Source organism: Melospiza melodia, chromosome 4, assembly GCF_035770615.1.
Source record: "Melospiza melodia melodia isolate bMelMel2 chromosome 4, bMelMel2.pri, whole genome shotgun sequence".
Lineage (NCBI taxonomy): Eukaryota > Metazoa > Chordata > Aves > Passeriformes > Passerellidae > Melospiza > Melospiza melodia.
The window spans coordinates 54,697,405-54,711,118 of NC_086197.1; the positions used below are offsets into that span (position 1 = coordinate 54,697,405).

General features: G+C 45.6%; 1 protein-coding gene across 2 annotated transcripts in view; it reads left to right on the forward strand.

The window, feature by feature from the left end:
• GRAP2 (GRB2 related adaptor protein 2) overlaps positions 1–12,375 on the forward strand; it is a 43,816-nt gene extending 31,441 nt beyond the window's left edge. For both annotated transcript variants that reach the window (XM_063154581.1, XM_063154582.1), the window contains exons 5-8: positions 1,100–1,268; positions 2,879–3,010; positions 4,350–4,469; positions 6,669–12,375. In XM_063154581.1, the coding sequence (XP_063010651.1) occupies positions 1,100–1,268; positions 2,879–3,010; positions 4,350–4,469; positions 6,669–6,848 (601 nt within the window). In that variant the 3' untranslated portion in view covers positions 6,849–12,375. The remainder of the gene's footprint in view (positions 1–1,099; positions 1,269–2,878; positions 3,011–4,349; positions 4,470–6,668) is intronic.
• The last annotated feature ends 1,339 nt before the right edge of the window (positions 12,376–13,714 follow it).

The window sequence follows — 13,714 nt, forward strand, 5'->3', positions numbered from 1 at the left end:
TTCCAAGTGGTATGTACCTGCTGATTCAGGCAGCTCAAAAAGTATCTAGGAGGAATGCAGGAAAACATTCTGGTTACATTTGCACCAATTAACACCAGCAAATCAAGTACAGTCAGGCTCTTTCTCTGGCCCTGAAGTCAAGCAGTGAGGCAGAGGTCAGATCTGTATGGCTACACCCTCTTCACCCCACCAAACAGAAGAGCTGTATTCAAGCAGCTCCCTGTGAACAGCTCCTGGCCTGTTCTTTCTAACCATGGCCCAGCACTATCTCAGGGAGAGCTTTTTCATTTAAACCACAACCATGCTAACACTTCAGCAGCTTGGGGCTGTAGCAGTCAAGGATAGCATTCAGTCCCTGCCTGTCCCCATTTAGTCTATTTGTGCAGATGTAGCCTCTGAGAAGAGTGTTTTGAGTGCCTGGAGTTTCACAGAGTAAGGAGGTGGGTGCCAAAGCCAGATCACATCTGGTGCAAAGAGGAATTGTACACATCAGACAAGAGGTGAGGGGAGGGGAGGTGCAGGGGGAATAAGGGGCAGAAGGTTGAGATTGTTAATTTGGCTTGTAACAGCATCAGAAAATTCCTTTTTTTTTTTCTTTTTGGATAGGGAGAATGACCTGTAGTAATGATGTTACCCGAGATTTTATACCATCTTAAAAGTTTAGTGTATGGCTTCACATGACTTTGTCTGCATATAGTGGTGATCCCCATGGTGTGTAAAGGTGTAATACAGGTCTTGTAGTCAATGCAGACTGGATGTTAACAGGACCTGCAGAGGCTGTTGGGTAGACTACAACTGCACTTTTTCACCCTGGAAGCTCCTGTGACCTTTATTTCAAAAGAGAGTGTTTAAAACCCTGTGCTTTGTTTTGATAGTGCTTTGTGATTGGGCAGCCCTGGGGCACTGTGTGTTTGCAGATTGATGAGCCTTTTGAAACAGAGCCACATCTGGGTCCAGTAGGCACAAGGACTGCCACTGCATGACTTTCCAGAAGTTTAGATTTGGCCAAGCAAGAAGTCTTGGTACCCTTCTGGAAAAGACTTTTTAGAAAAAGGTAAAAGTGCAATCTGTTGATGATGTCTTTTCCATTGGGATCCAGGCATGAAGATGATGTGCAGCACTTCAAAGTGATGAGGGATTCCAAGGGTAGCTATTACTTGTGGACAGAGAAATTCCACTCGCTAAACAAGCTGGTGGACTACTACAAGACAACTTCCATCTCCAGGCAGAAGCAGATCTTCCTAAGGGACAACAGCCAAGAAGAAAAGGTAAACACAAACTGTCCTTAGGAATTTCTCAGTCAGAAACCTTTCTGTGGAAGGAATTCCTCCCATGAGAATGTCTCATGGTGAGGAGGAGGACAGTGTGTCCCTGGAAACCCAGCCACATAACTACACTGATGGGGCCTGAGACACTGATTCGTAGGGGATTCAGTGGTATGTAGAGTTGTAAAATTGAGCAGAATTTTTTGATTCTTCAAATCTGAATAAAGGTGCTTTGCTAAAGCTGTGCTAATAGCTCAGAACTGAAATTCTGAGATGCCAAGGGAAGCAGGATTTACCTTACTGAAATGCCTAGATTTCCTAAGGGCAGGTACAGAGCTGGCTGGTGGGTTGTGACTGAGAAGAATTTGAGTCTGGTTTCTTAGGGTCCTTGCACACACCCAGAGTGCAATTACACCTGTAAGTTTGTCTGCTCAGAAGAGTTGTCCATCTCCTGCTACTGAGCAAACAAGTAAAAGGAATGTGGGGGAACAGAGGGCAGAACCTGGAGCAGTTAACCTGGCTGTTAGGAACTGGAAAGTACTACCGAGAAGAACGTAGGAGATCTGGGAACAAGATGTGCCTTCAGGGAAGGTATAGTCAATGTTTGAGAAGGCAGACAAATCCCAGTCCAATGAAAGCCTGGTTTTGTGCCAGGGGAACAAGCAAATGACATAGCAGAGCCTGCTACACCTTGCACTCCCTGTACTGGGAATGAACATGCCTGGTCACTGCAGCAACCAAAGTCCTGCTTTACTGGGAAACGGATTCTGGTATTAAATTACCAGGATGTGCAAGTAGAGGCAAGGCAGAAAGTATGTGACCTGCTGACTACAGCAGTAAAGCTTTATAGGCTGTGTGTGGGTCATTCTTGCTGGCTCAAAATGAGAGATGATACATGTTCAGTCTGAAGAATGGGCCTGGGTTGTTGTCTCTTTCTAGACCACTTATACAGAGCTTTAAAAATGCACCAGTAAGGTATTAAAATACAGGCTCTGGGATTTGTAAGAGAGAGATCACAGCAATGAATCTCTGTGTCTGGGGAAGGAAAGAAAGACTCTATGCATGTATATCAGTATAACAACCTGTTTGGGCTGACTGTGAGCAGGAAGGGAAAGAGATGTGTTTGCTCCAAGATGCAGACAGGCAAATGAAAGAACAGAACTCAGGTTTGCTTTGGCAAACTCTCTGTACATTTATTATGGTGATGGGCACAGCAGAGTATGTTTAGCACCCATCACAGTGGGGTTTCTGTTCACAATACAAATTTTTAGATGCTACACCCATATGATATGATTGGAATATATAAATTTCAGTTCAGAGACAAATGGATTCTAAGGGCGGTATTTCAAAAAAGAGCTTGGCTCCTGTGCTGATCATCACATCAGTAGCCATATTTTCAGCCTAGCACCTCCCAGTACTACACTGATTTCAGATGGAGAGTGGCTACAAATATCTAAAATACAGGATTCCTGATTTGTTCTTCTGTTCAGAGAGGCAGTCTTATATTTGAAAGAGCCTCCAGAGTGCTGAGTATGCAATGATTGCACAGCTTTAGTCAAGGATGTAGTAGGAAGCAAAGCCTGACCTCACTTTTGTGATCTTTCTTCCTTCAGGAGAGGCGCGGTGGGAGCCTGGAACGGATAGGTCGGGAAGGATTCCACATGGGAGGAGCAGCTGGAGAAGATCGTTCTTCTGTATCCAGGAGATATGTAGAGCATCCTGTTCCCATACTGCAGCAGCAACAGGTACTGCCAGGAACAAGGGGCTGGGACATCAAGCCCAGGCATATGAAACATTGGCTTTTATTGCTTGGTAGTGAGTGAGCAGTTATTTTGTCAAAAATCTGCATCTCTCAGCTGTGCACACAAAAGAGAACTTGTTTCCTAGATGTTTCCTACTTCTCTCCATCTGCCTCGGCCAGTTTGTGTTGATATGACTTAGATGTGTGGTCATATGGCTACTTTTCTTTGAATTTGATTTTGTCTCATTCTTCTTTGGCTATTTTGGCTACTAGATGTATAGGCCTGATTGCTGTCCTTTACACTATGGAGCAGCCCAAGAAAAAGTAAAGTAGTGAGTCCTCAGATACAGTCAGCTGCACCAGCACAACTGATGTTCCCCCAGCACATGGGACAGAGGAAGAGCAAGGAGTGGACAGGACTGGGTCATAATAACTCCAGATTGCCCGAAGTCCCCTTGGCAAGCATGGTTTTTATCTGTGAGTTAGAACAACCTTAGTTTTTTTCTCCAAAAGTCTCAGAGACCAAAAAAGCCCCTCTCTGACCATTTGTCCCAGCAGCTGTGAAACACAGCTGACAGTCAGCTTTCAATTCCTAAAAAGTAAAATCCAAAATAGAGCAGTCTAAGCTGACCTCTTCCATGAGGGTCATTACTTGCAGAACTGGAGCACAGGGACTTTATTGGAAGCAGACATCTAAAATTATTGATGTGTGGGCTCGGTCCTGACTCTTGGCCCACTAATGACTCTTAAATCCCCTCATTTATACATCTCAGAATATATATGTGTCATGGTTTGAACTCAGCTGGCAACTAAGAACCATGCAGCCACTCGCTCACTTCTCCTCCTGCAGGTAGGGAAAGAATCAAGAGAAAGGTAAAACTCATGAGTTGAGATAAGAACAAATTAATAATTGAAATAGAGTAAATAGTAGCAGTAATAGTAATAATAGTTGTTATTATCATTTTCTGTTTATTTAAAAGGAAATAACAAAAAGAGAGAGGAATAAAACTCAAGAAAAAGAAGTGATGTACAATGCAATTGCTCATCACCCACTGGCTGATGCCAGTCCCTGACCAGTTATTGGCCTCTTCTGGCCATCTCCCCCCAGTTTATATACTGGGTATGATGTTCTAGGGTATGGAATATCCCTTTGGCCAGATACTGAGAAGTCCTCGATTTAGAGTGAGCCACTGCTTAGCAACAACTGAAACATTAGTGTATTATCAGCAGTTTCACATACTGAATCCAAACCACAGCATTATACCAGCTACTGCAAAGAAAATTAACTCTATTCCAGCCAAAACCACAGCAACATGACTTTTCTGCTGCTATTTTCTTTCTAGGAAAGATATGGTGGGAGTCTGGACAGGAGTGACATGATGCACAGACTAAGGGATCATGGCCAAGGAAGTGCAGGGGCTATGCAGAGGAGACACACGGACCCTCTGCATCAGCAGACACCGGTAGGTGATGCACCTGGGAGGCCTCCTCTGCCCAAGTCACTGGGTCCCTTAGCAGTCTGCACCATGTCACCTACATGGAGGTTGCATGAGAAGTTGTGTCTTTTGCCTGCCAGGCCATGTCTTACGAGACATTTCTGAGTCTCATGACTTTATCGCAGGCACTGGAACCTGCTCCTGGACTACAGCGTTATGTGAGCATAGTTCCAGTAACTGCTCTCAAGGTCAGTCTTATGCAGCCTCAGTGGAAGAGGGAACTTAGCTTGAACTCAGCAAAACAGGAACAATCCCTATCTGGGACACTGGAATGAGTGCAAGCTCACCCATGGATTTTGATCAAGCATGAGACCAGTTCAGCAGAAGACATTTCTGAAAGCCTAATGATCTCTTCTACTAGAACTCCATGTCCATTAATGCACGGGGCTTTCAATTATCTTTGCCACCCCAGCCAGGCAGTGACTGATGTCAGTAGCTAAATGTGCAGTACATTTTTTAAGTTCTATGGAGAGCAGCCTCATGATCCTGTACCATGCTACAATGCTCCTCCTGTCTTGAAATGCACTTGTAGTCACACTGTCTCTTCCATTAATTTTTGCTGCAGTCCTGAAAAGGCCTGAAATCACCCAGGTCTGTGCCTGGCACATCTCTCAGACCTCCTTTGCCATCAAAGTGGTGCTCACCTACCTGACACCCTTGGCTGTCAGAGCCTCTTAGCTCAGTGGATGTGGGTGTGATCCAGTTGTGTCTCTGCAGACACCCCAGACCACTCTCCTATGGGATCCAAACCTGGCACTTGACCTTCAGTCACTCCCTGCTCTGCCAAGTCCCACTGTGTGAATGCCCACACAGAACGTGGTGTCTGTCTCTGCCTCAGCCTGTGACTCCACTGCCAGCTACAAATATTTCCCTATCAGCTCAGTGTGACCTAAGGATGCTCCTCTTCCTTGAAGAAAAGTCCAGCTTCAATGTCTGGTTATGTCTCTCTCCATAACCAGAGAACCTAGATCCAAGGAGAGAAGGGAAGGACAGCAGACCTTTCTCAAGAATGAGTGAAAAAGATCAGTTTGGATTAGATTATTTGGACCATGTTAAAAAATAGGGGCATGCCTCTTTTCTTGGCAAAAGCCCCGAGTCTTTATTGTAATCCAGCTTAAAATACAGTGGTTTTTATCTCTCAGAGAGGCTGTGGCAATGAATAACAACATGCTTTTGCCTGCCACATCCTATCAGTGATGTAGAAGCCACAAATCCAATTATAGGAAGTTCTATATGTCCAACCAAATAACTAGGGGCGAGGTCTAAGCAGGGCCCGAAAGGAAGATTTATCAAAATATGTGTGCCTTCAAACAGATCTCTCCCTCTGTCCCTGCCAGATATACCTCCTAAATTATCCATGCCTTGTGGTGTGGATGCCAACAATTTCCCAGAAAGAAGCCCAAGCTATCTCCTTTAAAATATGATTTCTGGCCAAAGTGGGAGATTGACTGCAAAGTCCTTTAGAAAAAAATGTAACCATAGTGCGCATGACAGTGCACACTCAAATAAACTGGTATACCCAAACAGACACTAAATCCTTTGGATCTCAGGGACCTGACCTTGGGGAGAGTCTGAAGAAGGTTTAAGACCCTTCCCTATGCCCTTAAATTGCCTGAAAGAGCAAGTATCCTTCTTTAATCTTCTTTACAGTGTTCTCTACTCTTGCCTGTGTGCTTGCCTGTGTGCAGTCCTCAACTGGCTGAGGACACATTTTCATATCTGTACCAGCACAGGCCAGCTCCCTAGAGCCATTCCCTGATAGTTACAGCCCAGCAGGTCTCAGGCAGGAGTGCTTCTGTGCTCCCAAAACTGGCTTCAGATGTGGCTGTCCTGGCTGCCCTTACAGGGCAGAGGCAGCAGAGCCATGAGAACACAATTTCCTAAGGACCTGCTCTCAGTCTTGACTTTTCACCTTATGGTGCAAATTCCCACAAATACACTGAGGCTGCTGAGAAACCAAACACCATCCCTTGGGTGTCCCAGTTAATTGGTCCCTCCTTCCTGCCATCTTGGCCACTTCCTGGTTTAATTGCAAGTTGGTCTAAAATTCAGCGCTGCTTGTCCTTGCTTAGTGAATGTATTTACTGGGTCCTAGGAGGGGTGGCAAAGACGATCTGTCCCAGTCCTGGCTCCTTGTTCCCTGCCTGTCTCTCCTCTCCGTTCCAGCGAACGCTGTGGGTCCGTGCCTTGTACGACTTCGATGCTCTGGAGCACGACGAGCTGGGCTTCCGCACTGGGGACATCCTGGAGGTCCTGGACAGCTCCAACCCCTCCTGGTGGAAGGGACGCCTGCGTGGGGAGCTGGGGCTCTTCCCTGCCAACTACGTCACACCGGTGCTGCTGTGAGGGCACAGCGCGGCCCAGAGGGCTCTGCTCGAGCTGCTCTTCTGATGGGACAGGGACAGAGAAGGAGTGCATCTTCCCTTGCCACCAGGACATACATTGTTTTTTGTTTTGTCTTAATTTATTGGCATCTTTTGAAATGTTGGTATGAAAGAGAACCCTGTGAGGAAGAAATTTTTTACCCCTTTTTTTCACAGTCATAAAGGGGAGGGAGCAAAAATCTTGGACTGTTCATTGAGACTTTGCTGGGTGCTCCCTGCCCTGTCACTTCTTTTAACTATTGATAAGCTCCTGCAATTAGGTTTATTCTGTAGAAATGCCCCTCAGGAAAGCAGGCTTCAGGTTAACTTCAGGTTCAGTATTCAGGTAGCCCTATCCCTTCATTTTGGATCTGGTAGCAGTCACAGTCTCTTCAGGCTCCATTCCACCTTTCTGTCAGAGGCAGGAGGGACACCCACGTGAATTAAATGATCCTTGGCCACAACATTAAACCTTCAGTTAGGGCTTTAGGTTGAGGTTGAAACAATCTAGCTTTCCTTAATAGTTTCTGGCTTTCTTCTAGTTTAACTATTTTCTTAATAGTTTCTGGCTTACCCATCTCACACTGTGTGTATGGACTGTATGGATATACCAGATGAAGGGGAGGAACCCTGTAAGCTTTTGTACAAACGTGCAAGTGGTGAAGGTATGGGAGGGCAAGAAGCTTTCTTTGCTTCTTCTCATAGGCCTGCTCTTCTTTCTGTACCCCCTAACAACTTACCCAGTTCTCAGCTGCTGTCTTAGGTACCTACACTTCAGCTAGATAGCCTGATTAGAGCAGATCAGGCCCTTCAGCTAAATTAGTATCCACTGGATTGGATAACAGTGAATATCCCTCACTGGTTCCTTTTGTAAAACTGTACTGGGGAGGGATTGGAGAGTTTTCTCTGGTTTGCTGGCAGAAGTTCTTTCCCTGAGAACTTGCTGTGCTGAGGATCACCATGTACACAACTCTGGCTTACCAGAGAAATGTCTCATCCAACAAGTTAAGCTGTTATTTCACAGTATGCAAAGAATAAAGCTATAGCCGTATAATAGTCTATTCCAGTTTCTTTTGGATAAAATAAGGTAAATTAATAGGTTTTCAAATAACTGCTGAGTGAATGCCCAGATGTGATACAAATTTATTGCAAATGCACATTACCTGTCCCCTTCACAAACCCTGTGATGGGGACTCTACTGCATAACCACTGCTCAGGCATGTTGATATGAAACAAGCTGCCTGAATTTTTCACCACATGTGGGACCTCAGCAGTCAGCAAGCAGAAGTGATGATTAATCATTATTGAAAAAGAAGGCATAGGCAAGTGAAAACCTCTAAACACAAATCAGACTCAGCAACAAACACAAAAAGTTCTTATCTTTTGTTAGTCTCAGTGGAAGAAAAAGAACCCAGGAAATAGGTTCTTGGGGAAGGCCAATTCAATGTGGCTGGCCTGAATAAAGCTGCCAGCTAGACAGAGTGTTAGCACAAAGAACCCATTTTGAGAGAACTCCACCAAAAGCAGATTGTTAATGGGTGAAGTAAAATGAGAATATTTAACAAGGCATATAAGCTCTATAGAGAATAGAAAACTTCGAATGACTCAGTAAGAACTTACTGGCTACCACAGTGGTCCAGGGAATACAACTGCCAGGGCTGGATGTGGCCCTGTTCTCTTGCAGGAGCTCTGCTCTGCCCCTTTAGTGTCTTCTGCTGAAGGGAAGTCCATGAGGCTTCTTTTGGAACAAGATCCCTTACCATTTGTATGAGGGTGTAAGCTCAGTGACTCCAGGTGGTAATAAATTTGGAAGTAAGGTAGTAATAAATTTGGAAGAGAGGGAGTTAATACTCAGTGAGAGAAAGGGAGAGCATTAAGACCAAGAGGAGACAGAACCAAGAAACCAGAGACTAACAAAGGCAAAGGATAAAAGGATAAAAATGATGAATCTTTCATATTCAGCTCTGGCTGAAACAAAAGAAATGGTGTATTCACAATTATTCCCATCATGTCAAATCATCTTTCAATTAATTCCCTTTTTTTCTGTATTAGTTACTTTTAAAATTAGAAGCAATGTCTCTTTTTCCTTTCCTCAGCACTCTAAAGACCCTCTTGGTAGTGAAGATGTAGTTGCACAAAATTAATTGAAGATAACGCACTTAGCAGTTTGATAGCTCTTCATGCATTTGAAACCCCTTTACAGAGATTAACTAATTAAGCAAGTCTAAGAAGTGCACTGCAAGTACCCCTGTGTTAACTCATGACTCATTTGAGGAAGAGGTAAATTTTCATGTGATTTTTTTGAACTGATGTTTAAGGAACTAATACCTAAGGTAATTAGTATTAAAGGACTGCACACTAATTATGGACAGCATACCAGAACCACAGTAAAATCAGGATTTCTCATTATGAGCAGCACCTAATGACAGCAAAATTACCAGGAGGTGACAGCCTCATGACATCTGTGATAACTCCACCAGTGCCTTGCTCTGCTGCCCTGTGCAGGGGCCGAGCTCAGGGCTGCCTTGCCCAGTCCCTCTTGTCTCTGCTTTTGGCCTTGCAGTGCTGCCTGCAGGTACTGCACATGGCAGGGGCTGGGAGGCACAGGGGCCAGCCTGCATTTTTGTACCCTCCCACAGTAAAAGTCATTTTTCTCCCAGCAAAAGAGCAGTGCTAAGGATTGTGGCTATTCCCAAGAGACTCCAGATACAAGGGCAAAGTGGGGGATTTGGGGGGATAGAAGGGGCTGTGGGATGGAGACGTTTTCTCCGTCCCATGCCATTTTGTGCCCATGAAATTCTCTCTCTCACAGATCAGGCCACTTCATAAGGAGAGACACTCCTCTCCTCTAACCACATACCCTGCCAACCTTGCTGCTTTTTCTTCCAACAGGTTTTAATTGTAGCACAATCCTTATTAATTCTGTGGTGATTCATTCACACCTCAGAGTCTATTGCCCGTGCAAGAGGCACATATTAGCAACCTAGGACTGGAGCCTTAAGGTGACAGTGCTGCACTGACCTTACCTGACATTTGCTAGTGTTTTGGAAAGAACCAAACCTTTGTCTGGAACATATCCCAAGAGAGTCCACTGTGAAACCAAAATGGGAAGGGATAAAGAGGAAAACCAGAAGAGTATTTTCTTTGTTATTTTTCTTAAGCAAGAAAGACAGTTAATGAGAGAAGAGAATGTAAACTGAGATAAAAGTAGGAAAAGTATGTGGGAAGGCAAACATAGCAAATGAAACAGAGGAAGCTGGACTTGTACATGGTAAAATAAGTTTGATGAGCACAGCTGAGCTGTGCCTTCTCCTGTCTGAATTAACTTTTTGCCTATGTTCTGCTGCAAGTCCATATTTTGCTTGGAAATGTCTCTGTGATTAATAAGGCTGAGCTAAAAAGAGTAAATGGAAATTTCTTTTGGTGTGAAAGATGTGCAGGCAGTTTTCTGTGCCACAAAAGAGAGGTCTCTGCCTTGGTGTACATGTTTGCTGTAGCAGCTGTGCTCACTGGAGAAACCACGGGATCAGGGCTGGTTCCCATTGGACTGCTCACAGCTAGGAGCACCAGGGAGATGATCCACCAAGTCAGCACCTGCTCAGGCTGCTGTGCCAGCCTCTTGTGCCACAAAAACAAGTTCATGGGTGGTGGTTGTTGTTTTTTAAATGGAGGTTTCCGTGGGCTGTGCAGGAAATCTGAAGCTTTTCACAACAGTCACCTGTTACTGATTTTTTCTGTTTAGCAGCACCTCTCATCCTTCCTCCCCAACAGAATCCCAATGCTGCAAGCTCTAGAAAGGCCCTTTTGCCTTCAGCCCGTGTGGAGAGTAACCAAGATGAGAGAGTAACCAAGGATGTCACAAGCAAAAGATCCAGCAGCCAGGACTACGTGGCTTGAGCAGCCTCAAACAGCAATGTGCCATCAGCTGGGACATTTTGCACTGCAGGGGCAATGGCACAGCAGATGTAGTCCAGCAGTGAGGGGAGAAGGGTGACCCCTACCCCAGCTGGGAGCAGCAAGTCTTAGGGCTCTGCTCAGACTCTTGTTCTGCAGCTCTTTGCCCTGGAGCCTGGGCTACGCCACACTGGTGTGAGAAGTGTTTGGCAGTGCTGCCCATCCCTGTCCAGTGCAGCCCCAGAAGTCTCTGTGCACCTCCTTGCAGCTGCAGCCCTTCACCTTGCTGCCCCTCCTGGGCCCATGGCCCAGCTTGTGCCTCTGTGCTGAGAGAAAGTGCTCTGCAGACATCTCATTTCAAATATTTGTTCAAAGCAATTGGCTCAGGTGCTTTTAGATGATACCCCATGGAGGTCAGTCAAAACCATTAGTGTTCCCTAGGTGATCCAGGCAGTTACATTTACTGGCTAAAACACAGGCATGAGCTAAAGAGCTTCTGACATCCAGCCTGTCCTTGCTGCTGAAGACTTTGCATTTCAGTGGGGAACCATGAACTGAGTGAATGATAAAGCCTTTAACAGCCCTGAAGAAGAGGGCAGAGCATTGCCAATTTCTCCAATTTTTTAGAGGCAACTTTCATGTGACAGAACTCATGAGCCTTAATTCGCATCAAATGCAAAAGAAGTTTCTTACATAAGCAGAACTGCCAGCAGAAAACAGCCAATGACTTATCTGTGAGCTCCAGGGTAGCAGGGAAACAGGCAAGTGGATGAGGAAGGGTCACTGACCTTTGCGTGCAGAGAAAATTCAAAGTACATTGTCTGCTGCCATTGTGCAAGTGAGAGGTGCTTGGCCCATGTCCAGCCTGCCAACATGAAAATGCAAAATTTCACAAATGGCAGGCGTGCAGGAATCCTTGTAGACGTGCAGAAATAAAATTACCCAAGCAACAAAGGGAGGAAGAAGAAACAAAAGATCCCTAGGTCTCTTGCGGCTTCTCACCGCTCATCGAAGTAGGCTCATTTCCACCAGGATTTGTGGAAGATACAGCTATGGAGAGTGTCACAAACAAAAACAAGAGTAAAAATGGGGAAGGAAAAGCAGTTTAGGATGTGCATCTACTACTGTTCACTTAAAGCTATAAAATGATGACAGTGTCCTGATACAATGACTGAAGTTTGAGTTGAGTGTTTAAGTGGTGCTTCTAAAACCTTTCAGTACTGTGATTCATGCACATCTATGAATTCTGTGGTTCTGAAAAGGAAAAGAAAAAGGAAAACCTGGGGAAAATATGAGATACATTGCAAATGACCTCTAGATCAGGAGAGAAGGTATCTTCTATGACTGTGCTGTACCGAATGTGTCATAATTTCCTTGTGCTACTAGCCAGTTCCTTTTCCTGGTCAGATTCCACGATGAATACTACTGCAGTGCCAACAGGTAATAACATATAGCAGGAATCAGTGCTTGGTGCCCCTTCTTGTGACTCTGGCAGAATGTTTTCTGCCAGAGTTTTGTTGCTGGTGTTGTTGTTTTTGTTGGTGTTGGGGGGATGATGATGATGTGTTTTGCAGCATACCAAAGGTTTGGTTGTGAAATGCTGAATTAGAAGCAGACTGCACCAATACGTGTTTTTTTTTTTTTTTAATTTGGTTGTTGTTGGGGTTTTCTGTTTGGTTTGGTTTTTGTTTTTCTCATCAAAATTTATGGAGAAAAAAGAAATCAACTGCAACTTTACTGCCAGGACTAAGGGTTTGGGAAACTGCCCTTTGCTCTGCCCCTTGGAGAGTCGCTTTGATGGGAGCGGAGTGGGCGTGTGGCTCGTTGTGCATTAGCAGCTCACCTGGCAGAGGTGCCAATAAGAGCAATGTGCGGCAGCAGGGACTCGGCTCTGCAGCTGCGATCTGCGCTCGCCATTGCGAGGGCAGCTGCTTGCGCTTTATCGGACCGAGATGGGCTGCTGATAACAATGGCCGTGATTTCATCAGAGCGGGTGAGTCAGTGCTGCAGCGCGCTGCCGCCCTGCACGAAGGGATGTGCCGGGATCGGGAGTTGAGTCAGCTCACCGAAGGCGGCACAAGGAGGCCCGGAGCCAGCGCAGGGCGAGCAGTGGGAATGCACAGCCAGGAGGGAAAGGGGAAGGCGCGGCCTCCCCGTCCTGGCAGCAGGAGCTCTTAGATCACCTCGTCCTCGGCTGCGGACTCAGCAAAAGGAAAGCTTCCCTGGCAGTGAGCTGGCCACACAGCTTTCACATGAGCTGGGGATCCTTTCTTTAAAGGTCGTCCGGGGGATAGGAGTGCAGGCAGGAAAGCGGGAGAGAGCTCAGACCTACTGCAGGCAGCGCCTCTCCTCCATGGAGGCTTACAGAAGCTCCGCTTCAGCAGCTGAAGGAATTTTGGGTTGGTTTGGTTTGGTTTTATTTTTAACAAAATAATTTGACCGTAGTCAAACTCTCAGTCACTCAAGCTATGCTCAACATTAACTCCGAGGAGAATGGATCATACTCAAGAGTTTTCAGGAGCAGAGGAATAAAAGCGAGAGGCACCTCGCTGCCCTGTGAAATCGCTGAATTACCAGAGCCACTCGTGCTGCTGCTGCCTCTCTCTCTGGCTGGGGTGCAGCTCTCGGTCACGTTTATCAGGCTGCAGAGCAGCCAGGGCTCACCAGTTTAAATCCTCAGCGTCAGCTGACCACAATAATCGCTGCGTATTCTCATTTAACATGTGCACCCCTTGTAGAGCACGGGCGTTTCACAAACGCTGGAACCCCAGACATGAGCACCTGGAATTTAGGGCTCCAAAAATAAGAGGTAGGGCTCCAAGACACAAAAATGGGCGGTTTGCATTTCCGAGAAACGAAATGAAAAATCAAGCAGTGAAATGAAATCAAAATAAATGCAATGTCACTGAGTGAAATTAAACGAAATTAAATAAAAAATCAAGGAATCAAGTTAAA